General features: G+C 41.5%; 1 protein-coding gene across 9 annotated transcripts in view; it reads right to left on the reverse strand.

Annotated features, from left to right (window-relative positions):
• The window catches only part of PLXNB2 (plexin B2), a 258,439-nt gene that overhangs the window by 113,526 nt on the left and 120,890 nt on the right, over positions 1–24,023 (reverse strand). For 8 of the 9 annotated variants that reach the window (XM_068931608.1, XM_068931623.1, XM_068931644.1 and 5 more), the window contains one exon: positions 2,248–2,328. In XM_068931608.1, the coding sequence (XP_068787709.1) occupies positions 2,248–2,249 (2 nt within the window). In that variant the 5' untranslated portion in view covers positions 2,250–2,328. Of the gene's footprint in view, positions 1–2,247; positions 2,329–9,887; positions 9,948–24,023 lie in introns of those variants that run through there. The other variant, XM_068931661.1, reaches the window with a different exon arrangement.

Raw genomic sequence — 24,023 nt, forward strand, 5'->3', positions numbered from 1 at the left:
TGATCAATGTCTACAAGTGTCTGAAGGGAGGGTGTCAAAGAGGATGGGGCCAGACTCTTCTCGGTGGTGCCCAGTGACAGGACAAGAGGCAACGGGCACAAACTGAAACACAGGAAGTTCTGTCTGAACAAGAGGAAAAACTTCTTCGCTGTGAGGGTGACAGAGCACTGGCACAAGTTGCCCAGAGAGGTTGTGGAGTCTCCTTCTCTGGAGAGAGTCAAAACCCGCCTGGATGTGATCCTGGGAAATATGCTCTAGAGGACCCTGCTTGAGCAGGGGGGTTGGACGAGATGATCTCCAGAGGTCCCTTCCAATCTAAACCATTCTGTGATTCTGTGACACAGAATTCCTCTGCCAGGTTCATGGCCACGTAGTAATCACATGTTGTCAGTAGTCTACTACTTCCGAACTTCCTGAAATACAGCTCTATTTACTGAGCATTCATGTATTTTGTTTTCACATATGTACATATGTGAAATGAGATTTTAACCGGGCAGTTATTTTTACAATTCAAGTCATACTCAAATGGATCTCCTTTGCTGAATAGTCGCTTACAAAACCAAACAAACAAGACCCAAACATTCAGCTTGTTTCATAATTCTAAGGGACCTGAAGCACATTTTCCCACATTTCCTGGGAAAATTGTTAAAGTCTGAGTTGGTGAGAATGATGTGAAAGTAACTTCAGAAGACGTTTTATACGTACAAACTCATCACACACAGAGGGAATTGATCAAGAAGTGCCACTGTCTAAAACAAGGTCAATCTAGAGATCTACTTCTAGGTATTTTGGAGCAACTAAAATGACTGTTCCCAGTAAACATTTTGAAAGGGGCTTTTTTGTATAAGATACACTGGCAGGTTTTAAAGATTTGATTTGGTATCTTACAAGCTTATACAGATTTCACACTGGGCCAGATACCAGTAAAGCACTATGTGGAGAGTTAATGCACAGCATAGTTTGTAAATCTTTAGCTTATGTACAATACTGTCAAATCTCAGGACCTTCATTTCAGAACACCTAGTATCAGCAGACACAACTATATGTAAAACAGACAGCATGACATAATGTTCTGTAGTAGCTCCTGTGTCTGTACTAGTGGTTGGTTAGTGATTTTGAAAGACAAGTTTATAAAAGCCCAAAGCCTAAAATTAAAACTGCCTCAGCTTGTTAGACATTTAAAACAGGATCAACATCTCATTTGTCAACTAAGTCATGCTTTCGGTACTTTATGTAGCATTTGGAAAGACTTAGTTGACTGCTTCCAGACTCATCAGGCAGACGCTGGGAAATGGAAGGTGAGATCGTGGGAACAATGTAGTCAGAAAAAATACTGAAACAAATCTGCGGCAGCTAGAAGTTCACGACTATCACTGCCCTGCAAATTGCAGCCACTGAAAGTCTCCGAGGGCAAAATACAGGGGTATGATTTGCTAAGATGTGTCTGCTTCACACACAAATACGTACGTACATATACACATACGCACACATACACTTTGTTATGGAGTTCACATTATTATTACGAAATACAGCTAGGGAAAGCTATTACTTTAAGAAAAATAATAGAGTATTCACTGGCAAAGTAATAGTTTCAAAAGGGTCTAGAAAATGAACCAAAGCTGTTATTGTTAGAGAACTATTGACTCCAGGTTTGAAAAAATGACCTCAAGTGAGCAATGATGCACTTAGCCTGGAACTTTCAGATGCTGTATTTCATTCTAAATTGAATTGCCAATCCACAGTGCAATCTTTTTCTACTATAAACTCACATCTTTGGGGCAAGTATACAGAAAAATACTATATACTGGCTGCATTATTCCAAGTTAGACTAAGTCCTTTTGGAAATGGAAAATATGTCTATATTACAGGATTTAATGATCCCCACGGGTACTTATATAGAGGGTTGCGTTGTTTTTGTTGTTGCTTTTTTAAGAGCACTTAGGAACAACTAACTTCACGTTGCCATTTTGCCTGCAAACAATGCAGAAGCATGCAAATAATTAGTAGCACGTGTCGCTACTAATAGCGTTCAGGTATATATAGCCTACAGACCCATATTTAGAAATATTTAAGAGACACTTCACGCACAGTGTTCTGATCCAGCATTCCTGTCATACTGAAAGTACTACGTTTAGCGTTTATTTTAGGTAAGTTAGGTCTTCAATTTTGCATAGGCTGTAAAATCACCAAATAATGTCAATGGTTTGCAAACACACATAACTCAGTTACACGCAATGGAACACTTACATTCACTTTTCCACTAAGTCTTCTTCACTGCAGTCAAGTTATCTTCCAGGACGGTGCTTAATCTTCTTTTTTTCTGACTTGCTAAATAAAAGAAGACAGTGATTACAAATCTATCCATATACATTAAACTATGCTCAATCACCTAAAATTTATGAACTTTAAAATACTGATTTAGGATGGTCTTTATGTTCCATAAATCTACAATTTGGTTTATATATAGCCAATTTTATTTCATTTTAAACACAATTTTAGCACACCATAACTTTCAATCCTGAGGCTAAATGGAGCAATTTTCTGTATTTCAATAGTTGCTCAGATAATAAATCAGATGGACAGTTGCTCACAGATGTACAGCTAATTACCAAAGGACTGAGAGCTCAACTGATATATTACCAGACAGAATGCTTTGCATTACAGATGGGGTATTGTATGATCTGGCACTCTTCTAGTGAGAGCTTGAACACTCTCATATCAATGGCAGTACTCAGCACCTCCCACGATCAAACATTTCAGAATGGAAGAGAAACAGTGTCCGTCCCTCTAGGGAAGGATAATATACTGCCTGATACCATTCAACATTACTGCAAACGCCTAAAAGTGATAACACAAGTGCTAATGTAGATTGTTCAATTTGAATATGAAGATGACAACTGTCCTCGAAAAAATATCCTCGTCAATACATGCAGTGACTGTTGAACATCCCAATCTGTTTCTTACACACATACATTTATCAGTTGCTTTTTAGCAAAGCATCCCATGCCACTCAGTTTGTAGCAAATGCCAGTACACACACTAAAAGATCGTGAAATGGCAGTTCTGAGGGGAGAGTGAATTGAACATGTAGCAAAAGCCACCATCTCATCTCCAAAAGTTCAGAGCTGAACTTGACTCGGAGACTTGCCTAACACTGCCTCCACAGGGAGGGAAGAAATCCACATTAGCAGGGTTTTTATTTTTCCCCTCGAGTTCCTTGAGGGCTGCCCAGTATTAAAGCGTGTTTATTTCGTTAATGTTCAATGGGGCTTAAGTTCTTGTTTGCATTTCCCATATCTAGTTGCTGTGGTAACACATTCTTTAAGACTCTGTACAGTCATCTCTTCCTGCAACCTCTTGACAATATAAATTGCTCAGCACCATATAACATACCAGGGAGAAGCCGGTTGAGGAAACCTGCACCCTTACGAGGTGAGGAATGAACGCAGATGCTCAGTAAAATCGTAAGATGCTAAGCCACAGCATGCGCTGTTAGCTTCGATATTTGCGTCTTTCATTGGCAGCAACCTGCTGGGATTTCTCACCCTGGGGGCTCTGAGTGGCTGTAAAGTGAAGCGGGCGCGAGAAGGCCTGTAAAACTGAACGGGATGGAATAAGGATAGGGAGAAGACATGAAGAGAAAGAACACGAAAGGATCTTTCACCAGAGGTGTGAGCTGAAGAAGGGAACGGAGATCGGTATTAGCGTGAAGAGATTTTTTCAGTTTGGGACATCTTTTCATACAGCAAACAGAGCAAGCTGGCCTAGACCAGAACTCAATAGGTCACAGGAGGAGGGTGCAAGTAAAGCAGCCAACTCACGAGAGAGATGGACAAGAGTTTTAGTTGCTAGGACAAAGGCAAAGGGCAGATATTCTTCTGTGTCTTACTGGCAAAGGGAGAAAAGGATCTGCAACCTAAGCACATGCAGGAAAAGGAAACAGAGAATTAAAAGGAAGTGCCAGGAATGTGCAAGACCTTGATATTGTCAACAGCAGTCAAGAAGGAAGGAGGTTGAGGTGATCAGCAAAAATAGGTTTCACCCAGCTGAGGAGCTCACTTTATACTTCTACATTGTCTCTCTTCTTCAGAATCTTTTTGCAAACTTTAACGGATTTGTATTTAGGCATTTGTTGCACAGTCGGTTAACATTTCAGCTTTACAGATGGAACAACTGAAGTACCTGAAGGAAATCAGTATTTGCCTGAGCCTGGAAAAAGGACCCAATGCTGTAAGCTTTGGCTGTTGTGGTTAGCCAGTTTTACCCTCAGTGATGAAGTATGAGCCCTGCTAATAACATCACAAACATATTTACTAGGAAAACTGCTTCAATCACAACCCAGGAACTGGCACAGAGTAAGCAGACTGCTTATGTGTCAGTTCTCACATGAGCATACACATTGGGCACCCGGGCAGTTTAGTCAACCCGGGCAGTTGGTAGCAAGTTGTGCCAGAGAATGATGCCACCGTACTGTACTCAGTTTTCTGCGTTGTAACATAGGAAGTCTCTTTCACAAGAGGCTTGGGACACGAGCCAGAAATCTCACTCAGTGTCTCCCTATTTATTCAAACTGAGTCATCAGATTTTCCAGGTTTCTCTGCTCTCAGATGGCACACTGCTTTGGCTAGGTTTAGATGGACACAGGTGGCACCATCTGCCATGAGGCTTCCTTGTTTTGTTTCGTTTTGTTTTTTCCATTTACCTCCTACTCATCTCACAACAGCTCTTTTTCAGTATCTTAAACTGAGCACACAGTGAAGAACTGTATTTTTGTCACACAGGTTTGGCCAGCTAGCCAGCCAAAACGCAGCACCTGAACAAAAAAGTACCAAACTACACATCACTTATACATTCTCTGAGAGCTGGCAGCTCATACAGACCAACCAAAAGTCAGAAGTACTGAGATGACGTCGGACAGTTGCTCTTTGCAACTCACAGAAAACATGAAGTGCAGAGAGAGCAAGCGTGGGATGGGGGGACACTCACAGATGCTAACATCACTCTAACAAGGTTCATCTTCCCGTTTTATCCCTCTCCACTGACTAGAGAGGTAGGCTGCTGCCATGAGTCACATCCTGGAAGAGGTATCTATCTTCCCTGCACTGCTTTTTTGGAGGAGACTCCCCCTCCCCTCCATTACCCACAGAGAACGGTAGGGAGATTAGCGTCATTAGCCTAAATTTAGCTTTTATCCTGCCCATCCCGTGAACATACCTAACTGCTCCCACCTTTTCATATGACACATTTTTTGCCCTGCAAATCCAAGGATTTCATTAGGACAAAAGGACTAAAAAACACCACAGATGATAATGCAGTTAAGATGGTTAAGATGATCAAAACAGGTAAATAAGCCCACAAAGCGAGGAGAGCTGCAAGCAAACTCCACTCCCTCCTGAGAAGTTCACTCTCCCCCATGGGGCAACTGCACCACCATACCTAAGGAAGAATATTTTTGATACAGTCATTTCAAAAAGATAGTTAGCTGTCAGGCTGATCAGGTGCGTTGAAACGCAAACTTTTGCGAGTGGACGACTCGCTGCCAGGGTGCGGTGGCGCGAGGAGGAACTACGGCATCCGAAACCGGCAGGGAACAAAATGCAGCACTTGTCCTATTCAACCTCAGGCTAACATAGCTATAACTAAGAGTAACAGAATATATGCAGCGCTTTTAGTTTCTAGAGCTAAAAATAGATTATAATATAAACACGTTTCCTTGAACATTTTTTTCTATTTGCTTGCTAGAAAGGGCACACAAGAGGTCAGGGATAGAAAGTTGTACTATCCGGTTCCCAGAAACAGGCCTTATTCCCTCGAGCCTTCAGCTATACACAACATATTGAGTAAATACTTTTCGTATAGGCTTTTATATGCCCACAGAACTTTCATTTGGCTGTTTGGCTAGCAAGCATGGTAGATACTTAATAGGAATGAGCATGTAAGATAATATTTTAAATACTTCCTTTTGGGGCTAAATTTTGAAAAAGGATCTTCACAATTCAGAGCCAGGAAATCTATATTTTAACACCGAGATCATGTCCATATGAAAAAAGAATATAGAGTTTACTAGCAAAAATTTAGGCTGATATTAACTTAAGACCCCAAACATTACAGTGTATGTACATCTCTATTTAACTTTCTGTTAAACTACTACATGCCAATACCTGGCTAACTCAGTATCTTCCCTCACCTCCAGCTCCCTATTTTAAGTTGTTGTTGGTCATTTCCATTCTGCCCTCTCCAACTCTTTGACCACAGGGACACCTATTCCACTTCTAGCACATAAAATCCAAAGTTTCGCTTCTGACTTTTTCTCTGTCTCTTCCCCACGGATACCTCAGGTTTAGTACTGCAGTTTTCCTGAAGCTAATCAACATAGTTATGTCTTCAGTTCACTTAAATCTAATACTGCTAAAACTTTTTTTTTTTGTTTTGGTTTCCAGTCAATCTCACATTCTTTTGTCCTCAGTCTTGTGCAGTGTGAAAAGACCTTGATCTCTCCTGTGCAAAAATGTACAGAGTATTAAAATAATGATGGAAGTGTTTAATACTGCTGGATATACCTCAAAAGTACAAATACTTTCACTCAGCCTTTTCATTTTGCTCTTCCTGTAGTTTGCTGGGGGTGGGGGGGGGGGGAGAGAAGCCCAAGAAACCCACATGCTGGAGTTTTCCTTTCTTAAAATTTAAGTTAAAAGTCTAAGACCAACTGAGTTTTACAGATACCGTATGAGAACAAAGACCAGCATAGCCCAATTCTGAAAAATGAAAATATGCGCTCCATTAGCCTTTCTGAATATCCTTCACATTAGTCTAAATTCTTTACCTCTCTATAGACTTTGCAGAGATATTTCTCGACTACACTATTAAAAGTACCAGCCAGAAAGTTTTTATCTTCTTTCTGTGCTGTCCATTCTCACCAGTCTAGAAATCCTATTTGCTCTTTCAGCAGTATTTTACTTCAAAGCTCAAACTGGAAGAATATTATCCTATGGACTGCCAACAGCTTGAGATCCAGTATCGCACAGATCATGAGGGGAAAGATGCAAAATGAGTATCGGCAGAGAGGAGTGGTGAGACACACCATTTCCAGGGGGACAAACCACAGTCCAGCCTCTTCAGATCATTATTTATCAAACATAACAGTTGATACTGGGCAAAAACATTCACTGCCTTGTCACTCAGGTCAGCTATCCCTAACCAAAGAGGCGCTGAGGCAGCACCGAAGGCTGATCCATTGGCACTTGATACTTGCATAAGGTTTTAATCCAATGCAAAGCAACACAGAGGTAACCTCAGTTTCTCAAAAGTTGTTTGAGAAACTCTGAAACCTCATTTCCTCTTCTTCCAAAAGCACATTTGACTTGGATAACTTTATAAGGAGAACGATACCAAAAAATATTATCAGTAAATCTTAAGCCTTTACAGGAAAGGCTGTTTCAGAAAGACACCCTTACCTGTGAGGCATAAAAAAGATGCCCTGATAGTGAGCTGCATTATATAAAAGATTTTATGGGCATGAATGTTGGATGGCCAGTGTAACTCACTATTGATTTTTAGTTGCAAGTAACACCACCGCCTTAAACTCATACCATAAAAGCCATGCTCATACAGTAATTTTAATTCTGCTAGTGCTAAACTAACAGCACCTGCAAGAGCTAAAATAGCAAAGAGGAGAGGAGAGCCAGATTTTCAACAGAACTGATGGCTGTACATTTTTTTGGTCGTGGAAATACAACTTTGCAAATGTGATGGTAGAATGAACTTCAAGTTATGTTTCAACACATCTATAGCGAACCTGGTCAGTCTATGTCACAAGTTCAACACTGTATATGAGTGAGAGAACATCAGAATCTTTTTACATGTTAGGCAGATCAATACACATCAGAGACAACCATGATTTTAGTTTTATTTTGATCTCCAGCTAGATTCCCAGGGCACTAGTTACTGTGATAAACTCAAAATCATAAACAGTACAGTCTATGCCCAAACCTTTTCAATGCCATTTAGCAAATTGTTTCAAAATGAACCCCACGAAAGGGGCTGACATTATAGTGCAAGAGATTTGCACTATCCAGTGTAGGTGTCAAATCAAATCTGCAAGTTTCTCTAGTATAGTCAAAGGATTTCTGCTTGGAGTGGTAGGCTCTTCCAGAAGGCAGTGGAAAGGGGGTTTCTCTCTCCTACTGTTGGCTAGAGAGGCACCCCAGGTGCTCTTATTAGGTGTCCAATTTGGTAAAGTGAATACTCTGGTTTTATAACAGAAGTTAGGTAACAGAATAACATCTTGTCAATTTTGTGACTTCTGACTTTAAAAAAATTTAGAAGTTAGTCAAAAACTAAGCAATGCCTTTTACTCTGGAATACTCTGCATAAACATGCAGAGACAGTCAAGCAAATCCCTTTAGTAGATTATCTGGGTCTTCTGAGTCCTTAAGAAGACCTCACCTCAGACTGTCAACAGTCTTCTTCTTAGCCTTCTCTCTGGGCACTTTGCCTTCTCCATTTCTGTCAGAAGACCACGGTGGACTTTTCTGAAAATTCCTGAGACAGACCTTTCACTTACAACTCAAACAGTTTAAGTTTAAGAGTAATAGAGGCTGCCTGGAAGCAGGAAATCAGATCTCTGACTATTAAGTAAACACATACCACAGACTTAATATTCTAGCTGAAGGTTAATCATCAAGTAGTTTACAGAACATGGGCTAAATTGAAGACTAACAGTGAAACACTATGGTGTGCGCACACATGGGTGCGCATGTGTTCGTGTGTGATCTAAAAAGTTCACAAACTTTAAAGACTACAGATGCAACCAGTGTGCTCTCATGTAAAAGGTAGGAACCTCTCTCATTTCCACCTTCATGAGCCGGTATGTTTAACTGAGCCTTGCACAGTTATGTAGTTATAATATATATCTGCCCCTGAAGAGGACTCCATGCTTAAGATCCCAAATAAACAGGCCTCTATTTCCTAAGGGGCAGAGTGTAAAAAAAATCCAAACCCTCACCATGCTCACTGTTACCTTCTTTATTACCTGGCTTTAGGGGCTCCTTATTCAGCATCTGAAGACCCTGAGTTTTGCTCTGACAGCAGATGAGGCCAAGGCTAGCCACTGTGACACGCTGCTATGCAAGAGGCTTACTTATTTGACCTAATGTTCCTCCTTGTCAAAGCAAGATGCTACCTAAGTCACTAGCATCGCCTGGAGTACATCTGAGCCTGCAGAGTGGCACAGAGAGATCACTACTGCAGCGCAGAACAAAGTTCACTGTTAGCCACTTTTCCAGGAATTCAACATAATATTGGCACTACCAAATACTCAGGCATTCAAAATGATCTAAAGCTCGCAAGTTGAGGTTTCGCTTAACTTTCTTGCTCCTTAAAAATCCTAGAAGGATACTGCTGTCTTGCTCCCTTCTGAATTCTTAGACAATCCTCCCCCTTTGGCTTTGGAGGGTGGGGGAAGAGAAGAGGCATACTGGAAGAGGAAGAAGACATTACCATCTACATTTGTGCTGACTGTAAAAACCAGTAAAAACACAAATCAATTAATAGACTAGGGTGCATTCACCTACAATTGTCAAAGTACTAAAGTAGCTTGATCATTTCAAAATACCAGTAAGTATTTCACTGACGAGAATTACGAGGAATTTTGTGTTATTCTGGCTATGTTCAGAGTTACAGGTAGCTCTGCTGTTGCCATAAAATATTCTACAGCTGCTGCTTTGGCTTAAAACAACCCCAGCAACAACCCCCTCCCCATATCACAGCTGTTAACCGTTAAGTGAAGAACACAAAAATTCACCAAAATTGTCCCACAATTATTAGCGCTCAATCAAGGTAAATTGTGCGACGTCCAAGGACGCCGCTTCAGAAAAAGAAAATCCCACCTCAGAAAATCAGTATCTGCTTTATGACATCCCCTCCCTTTCATCTTCGTGTAGTCGAAGGCATTCCGCAGACAGTTTTATTTCTGAGAGCACTGATTTTCTATCGATCTGGTCTGGCCTGGATTTGAAATAGGATACTACATGAAATTGGATCCTGGGAGCCTCAAACATGCCCAGGCTTGCAGAGAAGGTTAAACAAAAGGGAATAGAAGTTTTTTAAACACACAGTGCTAGTAAAACTGATTTTAAAGTCTCCTCCATTTTTCTGGACTGGAAGTAATATATTAGCTCTATAAAGTGTTTTATATAAAGCTCATGAAATGCTTTATTATTTATATAATGCCATTGGTGCACACACTGCCTTAGAAATATGAAGTTTAATAGTCAACCATTGAGATCCAAACCACCAAGGTAATTAAGATTGGTTTAAAGTTGACTTCACTAGCAGACTTCTACCTTTCCCCACACAGCTGATAAGCTACGGCCCAGTCCTGTAGGCCCTTAATCATGTAGTCAGTGGGAGTACTTGCACAAGAATTCAAAGGCTTACTCCCTAAATTATAAAATGCAGTCTGCCTTATTGAAAAAAGAAGCAAGCAGGCATGACAGTGGGAGTGTGAAGAGGGAGAGGAAAGAATGTTACGTGTAGGAAGATAAAAAGGAGAAAAGTTTCTTAAATGGGGAGTGTGACACGGAAGAGAGAGAATAAGTGACAAAAGGAGTTAGCAGCACAGGATGGAGTGGAAAGCAAGAAAACTTATCCTGAGCATTTTGCTTTAAATGCACTTTTAAAGACATTGCACAGAGAGGAAAGAGCAGCAGGAACAGTTAGAGATAGCAAATTCGGAGAGCTGAGAGCCTTTCAGACAGTAAAAATCATGCGGGCACCAAAGGTGGCCGCGCTCTCGGGTCCTTTGCCCCCCACCGCGACAATGCTGACTCCTCTGGAGCCGAAAGTAAAATGCTGTGAAAACTCCTGGCATGGCAAGTGCTGCAAGCCTGGCCCGAGTGCAAAGCAAAGCACTGGTGGAGATTTAGGCGTCCTGCTTGACTGTGGCTGATTTTTCCCAGGATAGTACATTGCATTGCAAATTTTATTTCTTTTGTTTGTTCTTACAAGAGCAAAAAGAAAGCAAATTGCTACAAAGCCTCATTTGAAGCTTGCTGGAGTTTTTCCCTTCCCCATTCAGAAGCGTGTAAAAATCAGAACCTTCTTGTTAATGTAACAGTAGCCAGCCTGTGCCTCTTGCCAGCCCCATCAGAAAGGAGCACAGCAATCCAGGTCTAAATACCAAAAACATCTCATCTGCCCATCAAAAAGAAGGAACGAAGCAACTCTGCCTAATTAAGAGCAGTGTAAGAACGCTGCCCTCCTTCAAATCAGACAGACGGGCTCTTCCTCGCTGTCAGCGCGTCTCGGGGAATCAGCCTGCTGCTTCTGAAACACCCCCCGCTTCCTAAACTGAAACCCCGCTTCCTAAACTGAAACCCTTTAAAGCTGGGAATCAGGCTCCCTGCATTGGTTCCCGTCATCCGCACCTATTTACGTTGGTGGCAAGCCAGACCAGCTGGCCTTCTAGCTATGCAAGAAGCCCATATCCTCTAGGAAAAAAAAAAAAAAAGTCTGATAGGGCATTGCCTGTCAGCTTAAGCCTTGCTCCCTGTGCTGTGAGCTGACCTGACCTGGCTTTGTGGTGGCCAGCCCCACACCTGCCAGGTCCCTGTCCCCGGGCAGCCTTGCGCTCCGGGAGCTTCGGGCTGCGGGGCTGCCTGCTAAGGGAACTGCCTCTCCGGGGCAGGCGACCCGGCAGGCTGCGGCGGCGGCATCAGAGCCACCTCCCCGAGCCGCGCGCGCCAAGCCGCAGCCTGCTCTCCTGGCCGGTGAGCCCCTGCTCTGAAAGGGATTCAAGGGTATTTCTGGGTTGGGGGAAGGGAGCAGGGATATTGTTTCCATTGCACTAGGAAAGATATATATGTGTATGTGTGGGTTTTTTTTTTTTTAACAGCAACCATTCCAAAGTGAGATACGAGCTAGGCGCAGACTGATACTGCCTTATCTTGTAGAACAAGTCGCAACGGGTTCTATAATCGCAAACTCTGCAAGTACTGATTTTAACCACCCTCCGCAGGACCTGCATTTGCCCAACACTCCTGAAAGGAATTCCTGACTCAGAAGGGGAAGCATGAGTTCCCCGAGTGCCAGCGCACATCAGCTACCGGCGTCTGCAGGCAGTCACAGAGCCAACATCCAGCTGATTTGATGGTCAAACTCACCTGTTTCAATCCCTCTCAGGCTAAGAATCTGCCCTTTTTTCATCTCATTTCTCGTAAAAACTTTTTTCTTCCAAGTTTATATGGGGCATGAGCTAAGAAAGAAAAATGCTTATTGTTCAGTTCAAGCACTTTTTTCACCAACTGAGGAAGCTACTTTTGGCTCCCTATGAAGCGGAAGACAATATTTATAAAGGAAGTTCCCACACTTCCTGTTCAAACAAATCACTCCTTGCTGTTTTTGCAATTTTAGCCCTACCGTAAAGGGGAGGAAAAAAGCATCAAACATATTATTTCCTTTCAAAGTTACTTGTTAATGAAAAAGCAACTTCTAGAGAGAAGAGAGTTAAGCACTTGGGACAAACTGTCAAGTTTTCAGTAACTAATTTACTCTTCCTGTAGGCCTGGAGGAAATCCACAGTGCCCACAAATATTCCGTGCTCATTTCAATACTACTCTTTGTGAAATGAATTTTAATGGCCATCCGAAGCAATCCAAACCACAAATATAATTAAAGTAAAGGCTCCGGAAAACGCTGAGAACTTCCCCAAACGCCCTCGCTGGGGCTCTTTTGCAGCTCTCCCCCAGGTGGCTCCCTCCTTTCCCACCCCGTCCCACTGGTGTGGTGGCCGGACGCCCGGGACCTGCCCTCCCGCCAGCACGTGTCCCTCTGTGCCACGACATGCGGGAGGAGCGGGATCTGAGCTTTTGTCAGTCACACTCAGAGTATCTCATCACCTGGACTTGCTCTAATCAGCTGTAACGAATGCTGCAGCGCCGAGCAGAGGAGTCAGAAAAGCAAGGCTGGGATTTAGCAGAGACCCGTGCAGCCCTCACATCCCTCTGCCCGCCCTGGCAGCACGCTGCGGGCACCGGCTGTGCTGCCGGTGACACGGCCGAGCCCTTCGACGCGCTTCGACGTCTGGACGCGGATGGTGCTCTGCCCGCGCGAAGTGTTTGCTCTCACCCTGTTCCCATCGCGCCTCCGACTCTCCGGGTTGCGGAGCAGCTCCTGCTGCTACCTACCTCTTCCACCACCCCAACTCTTGGCTGGCCGTGCAGGGCTTGCTTCTAACATCGCAACGTTAAACACTCTCTCATCCGCTGGAAAACTATCTGACAAGCAGTATTTCCCTCCATGCGCAGCAGTTGGACATTCTCAACACTAGCTGAGGTGTACAAAGCAGGGATACTTCCTGACAATTTGCAATAAAGCCGCTTCCTATCTGAACGGTCATACCTTAATTAGCTGCTGCAGTGAGTCAAATCACTGCTCTGTTCGAAAGGCAGGGAGGCACCTGGCCTTGAAGTCTGTATTATCACCATATCCACCAAAGGAAGAATATATTTTTTCCAAAGCTCCTATCCAAAATGTGGAGGGTGGAAAATAACATCAGCATACTTTGCTGAAAATAGTCGTTGAGATAAAAGATTTGATTGCCCTGGCACTAGCCTCTCCCTCCTTCTCCCCTCTCCTCCTGACCCACGATGAGGCGTGAAAGATTTACCAAACTCCCTGTCCCTACCCTGTGGTTTTTTTCATGTTTGATTTAAGATTAGAACACAATTGGATTTGGACTTGATTAACCTTTCATCCAAAGAAAAACATGTACCTTTGATTTATTTATTTCCTTTGATATCAGCAGGACAAAAAAATCTCTGTCTCTCTCTCTCTCTCTCTCTCTCTCTCTCTAATAATGCTATATTTTTGAAGTTAAATGATTAATTTAGCAATTAAATAATTGCTAAATCCTGTATTCAAGAACCAGCTGCCCAAAACAAAGCTAAAAAAAACTTCCCTACGCAATTATATTTAAATTATAAATTAAAACCACTTGGAATATTATGATTAAAATCAATTAGTTTATGCAAAGAGGTCTACAAACCTTAAATTGAGTTACAAGGAAAGAAATTCATTGGCTGATGAATAATTAATACATCTCTTCATTTGTTTCACCTCGTGTGCCAAGTAGTACAAAAGAGAAGACATTAATATGAGTAGATTCTGGAGCCAAAATACAACATTACACATTTATAATCACTAAATTATCTAGGTGGAAAGTTTGCAGGGAAAAAAGCCCCACAGTATCAGGCTCAGAATGAACTAAAATACACAACTTTGTTAACTTAGATGAAAAAAACAACAAAGAAAAAAGAAAAGAAAAGCAGAGCTATTTCTTAGGCTTGCGTGTTGCAGGTAATATCTGTTGTCAGACATAAATTGGGTACTTCTCAGAAACCACTTTTCTGAGACCCGTGACGAAGATTCATGAAAGAAGACGCTGCCTACAAGCTTCCCAAACAATACCACTTGGCCAGCTATCTCTGTTTGCTTTCCATGAAGGCGCGTACCTCCACACACAGACCCCCCCACACTTTTTCCTCTCAGACACTGAGAAAGGCACGTTTCTGGTCTGACATTCTACAGGTCCCTTGGCAAAGCACATTTCTTCTTTAAAACAGTGGGTTTTGATAAACAACATCAGATTTCCTGGGGATTACCAGAACTACATACCTCTTGTTAAACAGCACTATAGTCAAATAAGATGAGGTCAGTAGGAAGAACAGCATAAATGATTAATCGCTGTACAATTGAAAACTTTGCATGTGTTACTTTATAACATTTCTTAAGCTAATTATTTGGGTGGAATAAGTGAGAATCACCTAGGTAAAAGAGAAGCAAACAGTTCCTGTAATATAACTAGCCTGATATTAGTTAGCCCTTCATTCTACTTAGCCATTTCTCTCCTATTAAATCCTTACAACATTTAGAGGGAAAAGTTACATTTATACATGTTTTTATTTATACATTTTTATTTTTACAAAGAGTTTGAGAACCTCTCCAAAGAATTTCCAGAGATTAAAAAAATACTAATAGTTGGAAAATATTCATTGCCTTTTAAGCACTAAATTTACTGTAGAAAAGTTAAGAAATGACTTCTTATGATAGGCGGTAGGTGTTTTATCAAAGAGTTTCCTGCATGCTCTGTTACCAAATCCTCTGCTCAACGAAACAAGACCTTTGGATATCTTTACGCTGTTAAAACACAGACTTTGCACCACGTTTCTTCTCCAAATGGGAAGCTGACCTGCCTTCCCTGGGTGTCCTGTCTGCCTAAAACAGAGTGTGCAGCCAATAGTGTTATAAGTTGAACCTTCTACCTCCTGACATCAGTGGACTCAAAAACCAGACAAAACAAGCTGTCCCATTTCCAGACATTGTCTGTGCACTGGTCTTAAAATTCAAACCCTTTCTGCTAAGAAATAAATGATGTGACTTTGTCTATGACAAATGATGCAACTTTCTGCAAACTGTGTCACAGACAGCCTTCCTTGCTTGGGACTGTCTTGTATGTGCATAAATTGCAGCCACAAAACTTTATCGTTATTTTTGAGGGCAACTGCGGTTCTGCATGAAGAGGTCGTAGCCCCAAGTATAGCAGTCCATTCCACGGTGATGCAAGTTTGGACATCTCCTCTCTCCTGTCCCATTTGCAATATGTTTATCATGGCTTTCTAACAGTCATTAGCCTGCAAATGTAAATATGTGGTCCCAAAAGAAGACTATCATTTGCCTAGCACTGTTTTATGGCTAATCAACCTTGCCTCTCAGCTAATACTAAAGCAGTCTTGCGGCTTATAGAAGCAGCTTGCTTGGTGGTGCTGCTTTCCCGGAAATCTCAGCACTGTACTACAGGGCACCCTTAAGGAAGCACTAGTGCAGTTCAACCTCTGCTTGGAGCAACCGCACCCGTCCAGAGCCGAGACAGGTCCCCCTGGATACAACAACAGCCATCAGCAGTTCTTGGTTCCCGAGATCAGTAGTTCATTGCGTGCGGAGAACAGGGGTCTCCCTCTCACTTTTTAAAAAACGGATGATTACGTTTACACAGGTCCAGCCTTTCAGGTTAGGTTTGTCTGTTTTGTTGAGAACACGACCTACATACAATTTTGTCTAACAGGCCACTTGCAGGGTTGGAATAATCTCTTTGAAAATCAGAGGTAAAATCCTGCAGCGTGCATGGTCTCACTCCCTGAACCTTCACATTCATATCTCAGCCTACAGAAAAGGAGTGTCATCAGTTTACAAGAATTCAGTCTGCAAGGCAGGAAACCCCTCTTAGGGGACTGGAGTTCTAACATTTTCTGTTCCGAGAATAACTTGCCCTCTTTACAGCAGTTCTGCTTGCTGGGTCAAAACGGACGTTTACACTCCTCCATCAGCAGCCCAGGGCTTCAGCACTCTTCCCAGTTCTGTGCTTCCCACCAACGTACACTGTGACCAACCAATTCGTAGATACCTTTAATAAATTTCGTACAGAATAACAGACCAAAGTTTTGGGATGAATGACACTCAACCGCAGAATCTTGAAGCCAGTCCTGGGCACAGTGGCATCAGCACAGCAGGCAAGAAAAAAGACCCTACTGTTTTATATGCCCCGAAAGGTTTGCTCATACTGCTGAAGTATTTAAGGGCAACACTCTGGTTTAAACATTCACAAAAGAAGACAGACTTTTAAAAACAGTGGCATCAGCTCACTCTACTCTAAGAGCAAAATGATCTCGACTGAGAAATGCCTCCTGCTCTACTGCATGCAGGCCCCACCAGCTGCAGGAGTTCTTGCTGGAAGCAGGAACTGGAGCGATGCCAGAAATAGTCAGAATAGAAATGCAGTGGTCTTACTGGCTTGAAACCTATTTATCCTGTAGCCTGTGCCTAAGAAATGCCACTAGACATATTATGTTCTGCAACATCTCTGTATAGCCTACTATCTCATATACTGGCCAATTTTGATTACTGGGTGTAGGCAGTAACCAAGTAACTAGAAGCAAGTATTTTTGCCTCTAATTATGGAGGTTTATAATGCAATGAGATCCTGGGCAAATTTGACATTTTTTTTCTCTGTAACGAATTTGCAGTTTTTAGTAGTTCCTTTCTGTAGAAATATCATGTTAAAATACCACTCATAATACAGCTTGTTTTCTTATGGTATATGACACATGCCATCCCATTCCCAAGCCATCTGTAATTAGCCAGTGTATCTGCTTATTTCACCTTTGAATTAACAGAACAAATGAAAGCATTAATCCACATTTTTAAAAATTCAAGTCATTTAAGCAGAAGGTCAGGTACCTAATGGGCTGTCAAGTTCAGGCAGTCTTTCCGCCCATCTTCCCAGCTCCCAAGGTTCCCGGGCCTTGACTGACAGTCCTCGGCAGCTGGGTACTTTGTTTTCCTGCCAAAGCACTGTGAAGGCCTGAGCTGAGGAGGCTGCATAGCAAATATAAGCTGGGGCTACGTATTCTGGCTTCACCTCTTGCAGAAAAAGAGCAGCCATGAAAAGGCACATAGCAGGACTGAAAAATATATAAAAGATGCAATTAGCGTGCATCACCGGCACACTTTAATCAAAAAGAATACACATAAACTTTCACACGGCTTCACTATATTTTTTGAGTCGAACCTACCATGATTACATTAGTTTGAGGCTACCTCATAGCACAGATCACTGTCTGTAAAGGCTGCACGGCCCAGATAAAGGTAACATGCGAGGGCTGTACCCATCTAGATCTTCTCCTGTGCCACACATTATGGAGCAAGCTCCAAAGCTAGTCTGGAATGCAAAAACTTTTCTAAAGCTTCCAGAAATTTGCAAAAACATACACAAACAGGAGAAAAGAACTTTCCATACTCATTTAGATGTAGCCTGCTGTGCATAGTTTCTTTTGAACAGTCTTGTAAAACTGAAGCATTTTTTTCCAAACAGATCACAGGTCACGTAAGCTTCCCAAGGGACATATTGGTTACAGATGTTTTCATGTAATAAAATATTCCACCCAACTGCAGTATTTCTAACTGATAATGCTAAGGCTAAATTACCCTTGACTAATGGTTATGTCCCCAATGCACTCCTTACCATGGTAAACGTTGGCTCATTTATTACCATTTAGCCAACATAATACTTAATATTTTATAAGCAAGAGCATGCCACAAAGACAACTTATTTCAAATTTGAAAGCAGAATTACAATAGGAAGTTTGAATTTTTCAAAAATATATCCATATAGTTCTTCTTTTTCCATCTTTGTAGACTAAGTTATAACTAAGATTCAGCATTACCACATAGATTTGCGTTTTTTAAACAACAGCAATTTTTATAATTTGCCAAGATTTCACTCATAGACTTGGAATTAATCTTATAAAAAAAAAAGTACTACTTGATTGTCTGAATAGCATGGGGCCGACGATGAAACATTCAATTTGACTCCCCCTTGGCAGAGCTGTTAGCAAAGGAAAGGTTGTTGTCATGGTATCTCTGAAATGATTGAGTGGTTCACAAAAAAAAAAAAGGGGGGGGTGTGGAAGGAGAAGATGACCACTTGTTTTTCAAAATATGCTTATATTAAAGGACTAACAAGGATGGCTATGAACTTCCTCGAAAAAGGAAACTTAAACAAGTCTTCCGTCCTAAGAAGGAGCCCCTTTCAAACCAGGGAAACTTGTGCTGTTGTACTGTACCATGTCTCTATAAAAACAGACAATGTAGCATTTTGATTAAAAAAATTAGACCACTATGCTCAAAACATCTACCCCGCCTTGCTCTCCATAATTGACCACCAGGATCTCCCCTGTTCAAATTTCAAATATCATCATTAAGAATAATGGAACAAAGTGATTCTTGTTGTGGTATTTTACTGTTTCCATGTTGACACTCGGAATAAAAATTGAACCCATTTTAATTATGTTTTAGAAAGATTGGAAATGTAGTAGAAAGAAAGCATTCTCTGAGTAGGGAGACATTAAGTTACCTTAGCACAACTGGCATTGTAATACCAAAAGCAGACCTTGTCCATTTCTAAGAAAAATGAAGTTAGTAAAACGTTAAAGTACAATCTTTGGAACAGATCAAAAAAGCATTCTTCCAAAAACTCTACAAAGCCACAATCCAGGTATTCACTACTTTAATGTTAGTTTTAAATGTTCAATGCCAGTAAGATATTTTATCCCTTCAAAGCCAATGGTAATCACTAATCCTGATTGATAAACAATTTTTGCAGCTCTCAAATTCCAATGTATGCTTGTGCCTGGTAAAGTAAGAGTATAACACTACTTTTCATTCCTGCAACAACCAGTAGCACGCTTGAAAGATTTGCTACGGAAAAAAAATGAGAGGCAAAACAGTCCTAAAAATTCAAAGGACAATTCACTCTGCAACAAATCACTCTGGAAAAACGTCACTCAGATCAATGGAAACGCTTCCTAAACACAACAGTGGCGAATTTGACCTAAATGGCTATATGATGTTTAGAACCACGCAAAGTCCTGGTACTCCAGCTCATGCAACAGGAAAGCTCACTCAACAGACATTTGTTCATACTCCTGCTAGGCTGCATATTGCTATACTTCTCACCATGGTATTTCACTAGCTGCATATATTTTCCAAGGTCGATACAATAGTTAAGACTGCCAGCATGTACAGGAGGCAGTGATGCTTCTCCGATGACTTCGGCTGTCAGGAGGGAAGTCACGCACCACGTGATACACTGAGCAATACAACACCTCTCGTGGCTGAGGATAACACGAGGGTTCAGGATGAAGCACTGTGTTGTGACTAGTCGCTGTATTTCTGGAAAAAGTGCAATGCAGTTTTCTAAGCATATGATCACATGCAGAAAAAAGAAGCCCCATCTGCTGATATTTGAAAAATCTGCTTATAGTTAACTGCTTATGCATTTTTAAGGGTGGTGTGACTAAGCAGCCGTAAGAGCAGAGGTTGCTGTGCGCGGCTGCATGACTTCAGAACACAAAACTAATCCTGCAAACTTGAACTCTCCCTTCCTCGTCTGTTAAACTGTGTTTAGTATGGTAAATGCCAGCAATGTGACGTAACTCTTTTCAGACCTTGCATACTAGGAAAAGGACCAGTTTTCTGGAATTAAAATCACTGTGACTCAGAAGCAGACATGACTTCCCCGTGATAACCCTCACAGCTGCACTGGTGCCAATCCCAGGCCAATGCTGGCTACCACGGAACATCTTACCATTTTCTTTTTAAACATGAGGCCTCATTATTTGTGCTGGCCACCACAGAAAACTCTCGAGCTGACATTACTCCCTGGGTAACAAATCCCTATTTATTTTAGTGCATGCATAATGCAGGTAGCAGCAAAAAGCATAAATGCAGTAACCCTGAAGTTCATCTATCGCATGGTGGAGGCATCTAAGCAAAGCAAAACTCTTGAGATATTCTGCAATTCCGGATGCAGGTAGGAAATTACAATTTTGGAGAGTGCAAAAAAATTATTTTGAATTAATTTTTAGCCTATTTTGTGATGTGTTGGTCCTGTTTGCCTAAGGATAGGAAGCACCCTGGAAGTATAGCTAGCTTCAGTATTTGGAAGAGTGTTACTTGTCTGCTGCTCATCTATCTCCTTTCCCTGGCCCCTTTATCTATGCACTCAGTATCACATCCAGAACTGCTCACTGGCTTCCCTGAATGTTTTACTTTTTATATAAATGCCTAATTACCCCAGCCTTTATTTTACACACTAGTATGCAGCAAAATGCTCCAATTAAAGATGGAATGTCTACTAATTTAAGCCCAGAGGTTCCATTAAGGCAAGTTTCATGAATCCTAAAAAGAGAAATGCATTCATAATTTTTTCCTCACTTTAATTAGGCTTTTTTGGGGCTGGAATTTAAATATCCCTCTGCAGTATCTTCAACTGCATTGCAGTAGTAGGAACCCCATGCAGAACCATAAGATGAAAGATGATTCGTCTTTTTAATTCTTCCACTCAGAGATGAGTGTAAAGTGGTGGCGTGCATCCCACAAAATAGAAGTGTTACAATTAATTAGGAAAGATTTTAAAAAGATGGATTTCCCAGATCCAAATGAAACTTCTAGTTGATTTGTGTACAGAGAGATCTTGGTCCTTTTCTAATCTATAGTCTTAAGCGACATGGAAGAAAATAGCATTGTGGCAGTCAAGGTGAAGGTGATATAAACAATGGTGAAGCAGCAAGACTAAGGGCAAGTCAGTTCAGAGTGAATTGAAAATATGTTAAACTAGGTCCTTTGAACAACATTACTTATAAGAATTACAGAATGCAAGGTTATACTTCTACAAATACAGGTTACACTTGTAAGATGGTGAACTAATTTGGAAGCAGTGACTTGGAGAAGGACTTCAGGGTCATGGTGAGCAGTAGCTAAGATTCTGGCAGTGACGCAGTGGTTAAGACAATTAATGAGCTCGTTCAATACGTGAGCTAGGGAATACACAAAGCAGAAAACATTGTTATGTTACTTCAGAGAGGCATTATTAGGAACAGACAAGGTTGGCGGTTATCCAGGGCAATAGGGTAGCTAGCAAAACAATGACTTTAAGTGGTAGTCATGGACCCGCTGCCTACTTTGTCTATACCGGAGCTGCTCTTTCTGCTGTTACTGCTGGCAGAAGTGGCCATTGCAGGAGATGGGAACCAGCTCCTCCCAATCCCGAACCCATCCGTCTCTCTCCCTTCCCTCTTCCACAGTTTCAATAGCAAGCGTAGATCTTTAGGATGAATTAATTTTACCCTTGTTCTTGCAGTGGCAAAAATTCGGTTTCACTTATGTTGAAGAGAAGCCTAGGACTGGTTCCGTCACTTTACACAGCATTACTGAAACCGCTACAAGAATACATGTCCGTGTCTGGCGTCCGCACTTCACAAAAGATGTTGACAAATTGGAAAGGATTCAGGAAAGAGCTGCAAGAAGGATTCAGAGTCAGGAAAACAAGCCCCAAAGCAAGAGCCAGAAGTAATTTAGTCTATTTAGTTTCACAAGGAGAGCTGAGAATGGCTTGATCACAGTCCATAAATACTTACATTAATGAGAGACATTTAATAAAAAATAACAAGACACAAAGCTGAAAATGGAACTTTGAGGCAGAATTCAGGCTAAAAATTAGGGGGAACTGTTAGAAGTGAATGCAGTTAAGTCACTGGAACCATTGACGTTTGCGTGCAGTAAATCTGCCATCACCTGAGAGGCCTTTAAAAATTCTAGATTGGATGCCTTTTTAAAATGATATTATCTAGCTCAAGCAGAATGTATAGGCTGAGTGAAGTAGTGCATTTCTTAAGTGTATAATACTCTAGCTGAGCAACCTAGATGATCATAACCATCATAAAACCTATCAGCACAGATGTAGTTCTTGAGCAGGCCTACACAATTCTGTTTTTCCTGAATCTGCTTTATACGAATACATCAGCTTTGCTGAGCCTGATCTGAACCCCTAGCTTGAGCCCTTTGCTGTAAACTTGATATATATCCAGTTTCCTCCTCTTCAGACACCATGAAGAAGTAATCCAAATACTTAAGGCTGAGCACAAGTGAACACAGCAAATTTGTAAGTTATAAGACAGCTCCCCTAACCCTGCAGCCTGAAAGCAGGGGGCTGCTTTTCAAAGCAGCCTGGGATCACTCCAGCATGTGGGAGTAGATGGAGAGCAAGGGCTTGCCAGCCGCAGCTCCTTTTCCTTGGCTACCCTTGCTATGCTAAGCAGGATAGTATGGGAGGGACGTCAGTATTTAAAACACTTGTTGGCCACCAAACAGGTAAACAGTTTTGCCAAGAGAGCAACACAGAAGGACGGGGTAACGCAGGACAGCCCAGATATATCCAGGTTTAGGCTAGCTAAATCCTGTACCTTTGAAATCAACTGCAAAGCTACCACATCTTTTACTTTAATTAAGCTATTAATATGTTAGGAGCTGTATTATGCTACGGCAGTATTCCCTAGCAGTCCATGAACTTGAAGAATCATGTGTTTATGTGGACAGGAGACAGACTCAAAAAAGGCACATCCTCCCCCCTGTGGTTCAGTTCCTCTGCTAAATTGTTTGCAAATCTATATTCCTTTCTTCTCTCCACCACTATAAGAGGCATTTACTATTTTTACAAGCTCAGGATGGAAAAATATTAATCAGAAGCAGCCGCAACAACTTCTTTTTCTTCTCAAATCTGTGTGGCATTAAGTATAATTACATAAATAACTGGAATAGCAAAAACAGACAATCGCTGGCTTTGTATGGGTATTGGAAGAGATTATACTGTTTTTATCATGTCCCTAAAAAAATGGGTATCTTCCAAGTCTACTGTCAAGGAGATGGCTTGCTGCTTTAACGCTGATATGAAAATAATCTTGAAAAAATACTGAGAGAGGGTCTTTCCACATATTTTCACTGTCAGGAAAGCTTAGTTAAATAAACCGTTTAACCTGCTACTGACCTAAAACCTAGTTACATAAATGTTTTAAAAATTACTTGTTCATCTTGAGTAGATAAAAGTAATCTAGTGAAGTCAAGGATAACATAGGAAGTCCCTTAATGATGGCTGCATTCTCTACAGCCTCTGTTAGTATACAATTTTTCTCCTGGCAAAGCAGATACAAATGCAAGAATACAGGAGTATGATACGTCTTACTCTTTGTAAAAGCCTGGAAAGGGACAGATATTCCTAAAGGAAACGTAAAAACCTACAAAGTGTTCTTACAAGGGGACGCTGGCCTGCATTTGCTTTTCATTTCTCATCGTTTGTAATAAACATTCTTTTTTTTTTCCTAATATTAAAAATGCATGAGGTCATATAGAACCTGAATATGAAGGATGCACTTTCTTATGGCCTGTCCACCAAGAGCTGAGCTAATGTCATCCCAAAGCTGAAAAAAAAATATATATATATATCTCGTGCATAAACCTGTGTTGTCCCCGGTTGCCAAACGCTCAAAACCTACCGAGACAAACTGTACCCAATTCGGCGCGGACGTGCTGGAGGTACGATGCGTTATAGGCATCCCACAGCAGAACAGGAACAG

This window comes from Struthio camelus, chromosome 1 (assembly GCF_040807025.1).
Source record: "Struthio camelus isolate bStrCam1 chromosome 1, bStrCam1.hap1, whole genome shotgun sequence".
In the NCBI taxonomy this organism is placed as follows: domain Eukaryota; kingdom Metazoa; phylum Chordata; class Aves; order Struthioniformes; family Struthionidae; genus Struthio; species Struthio camelus.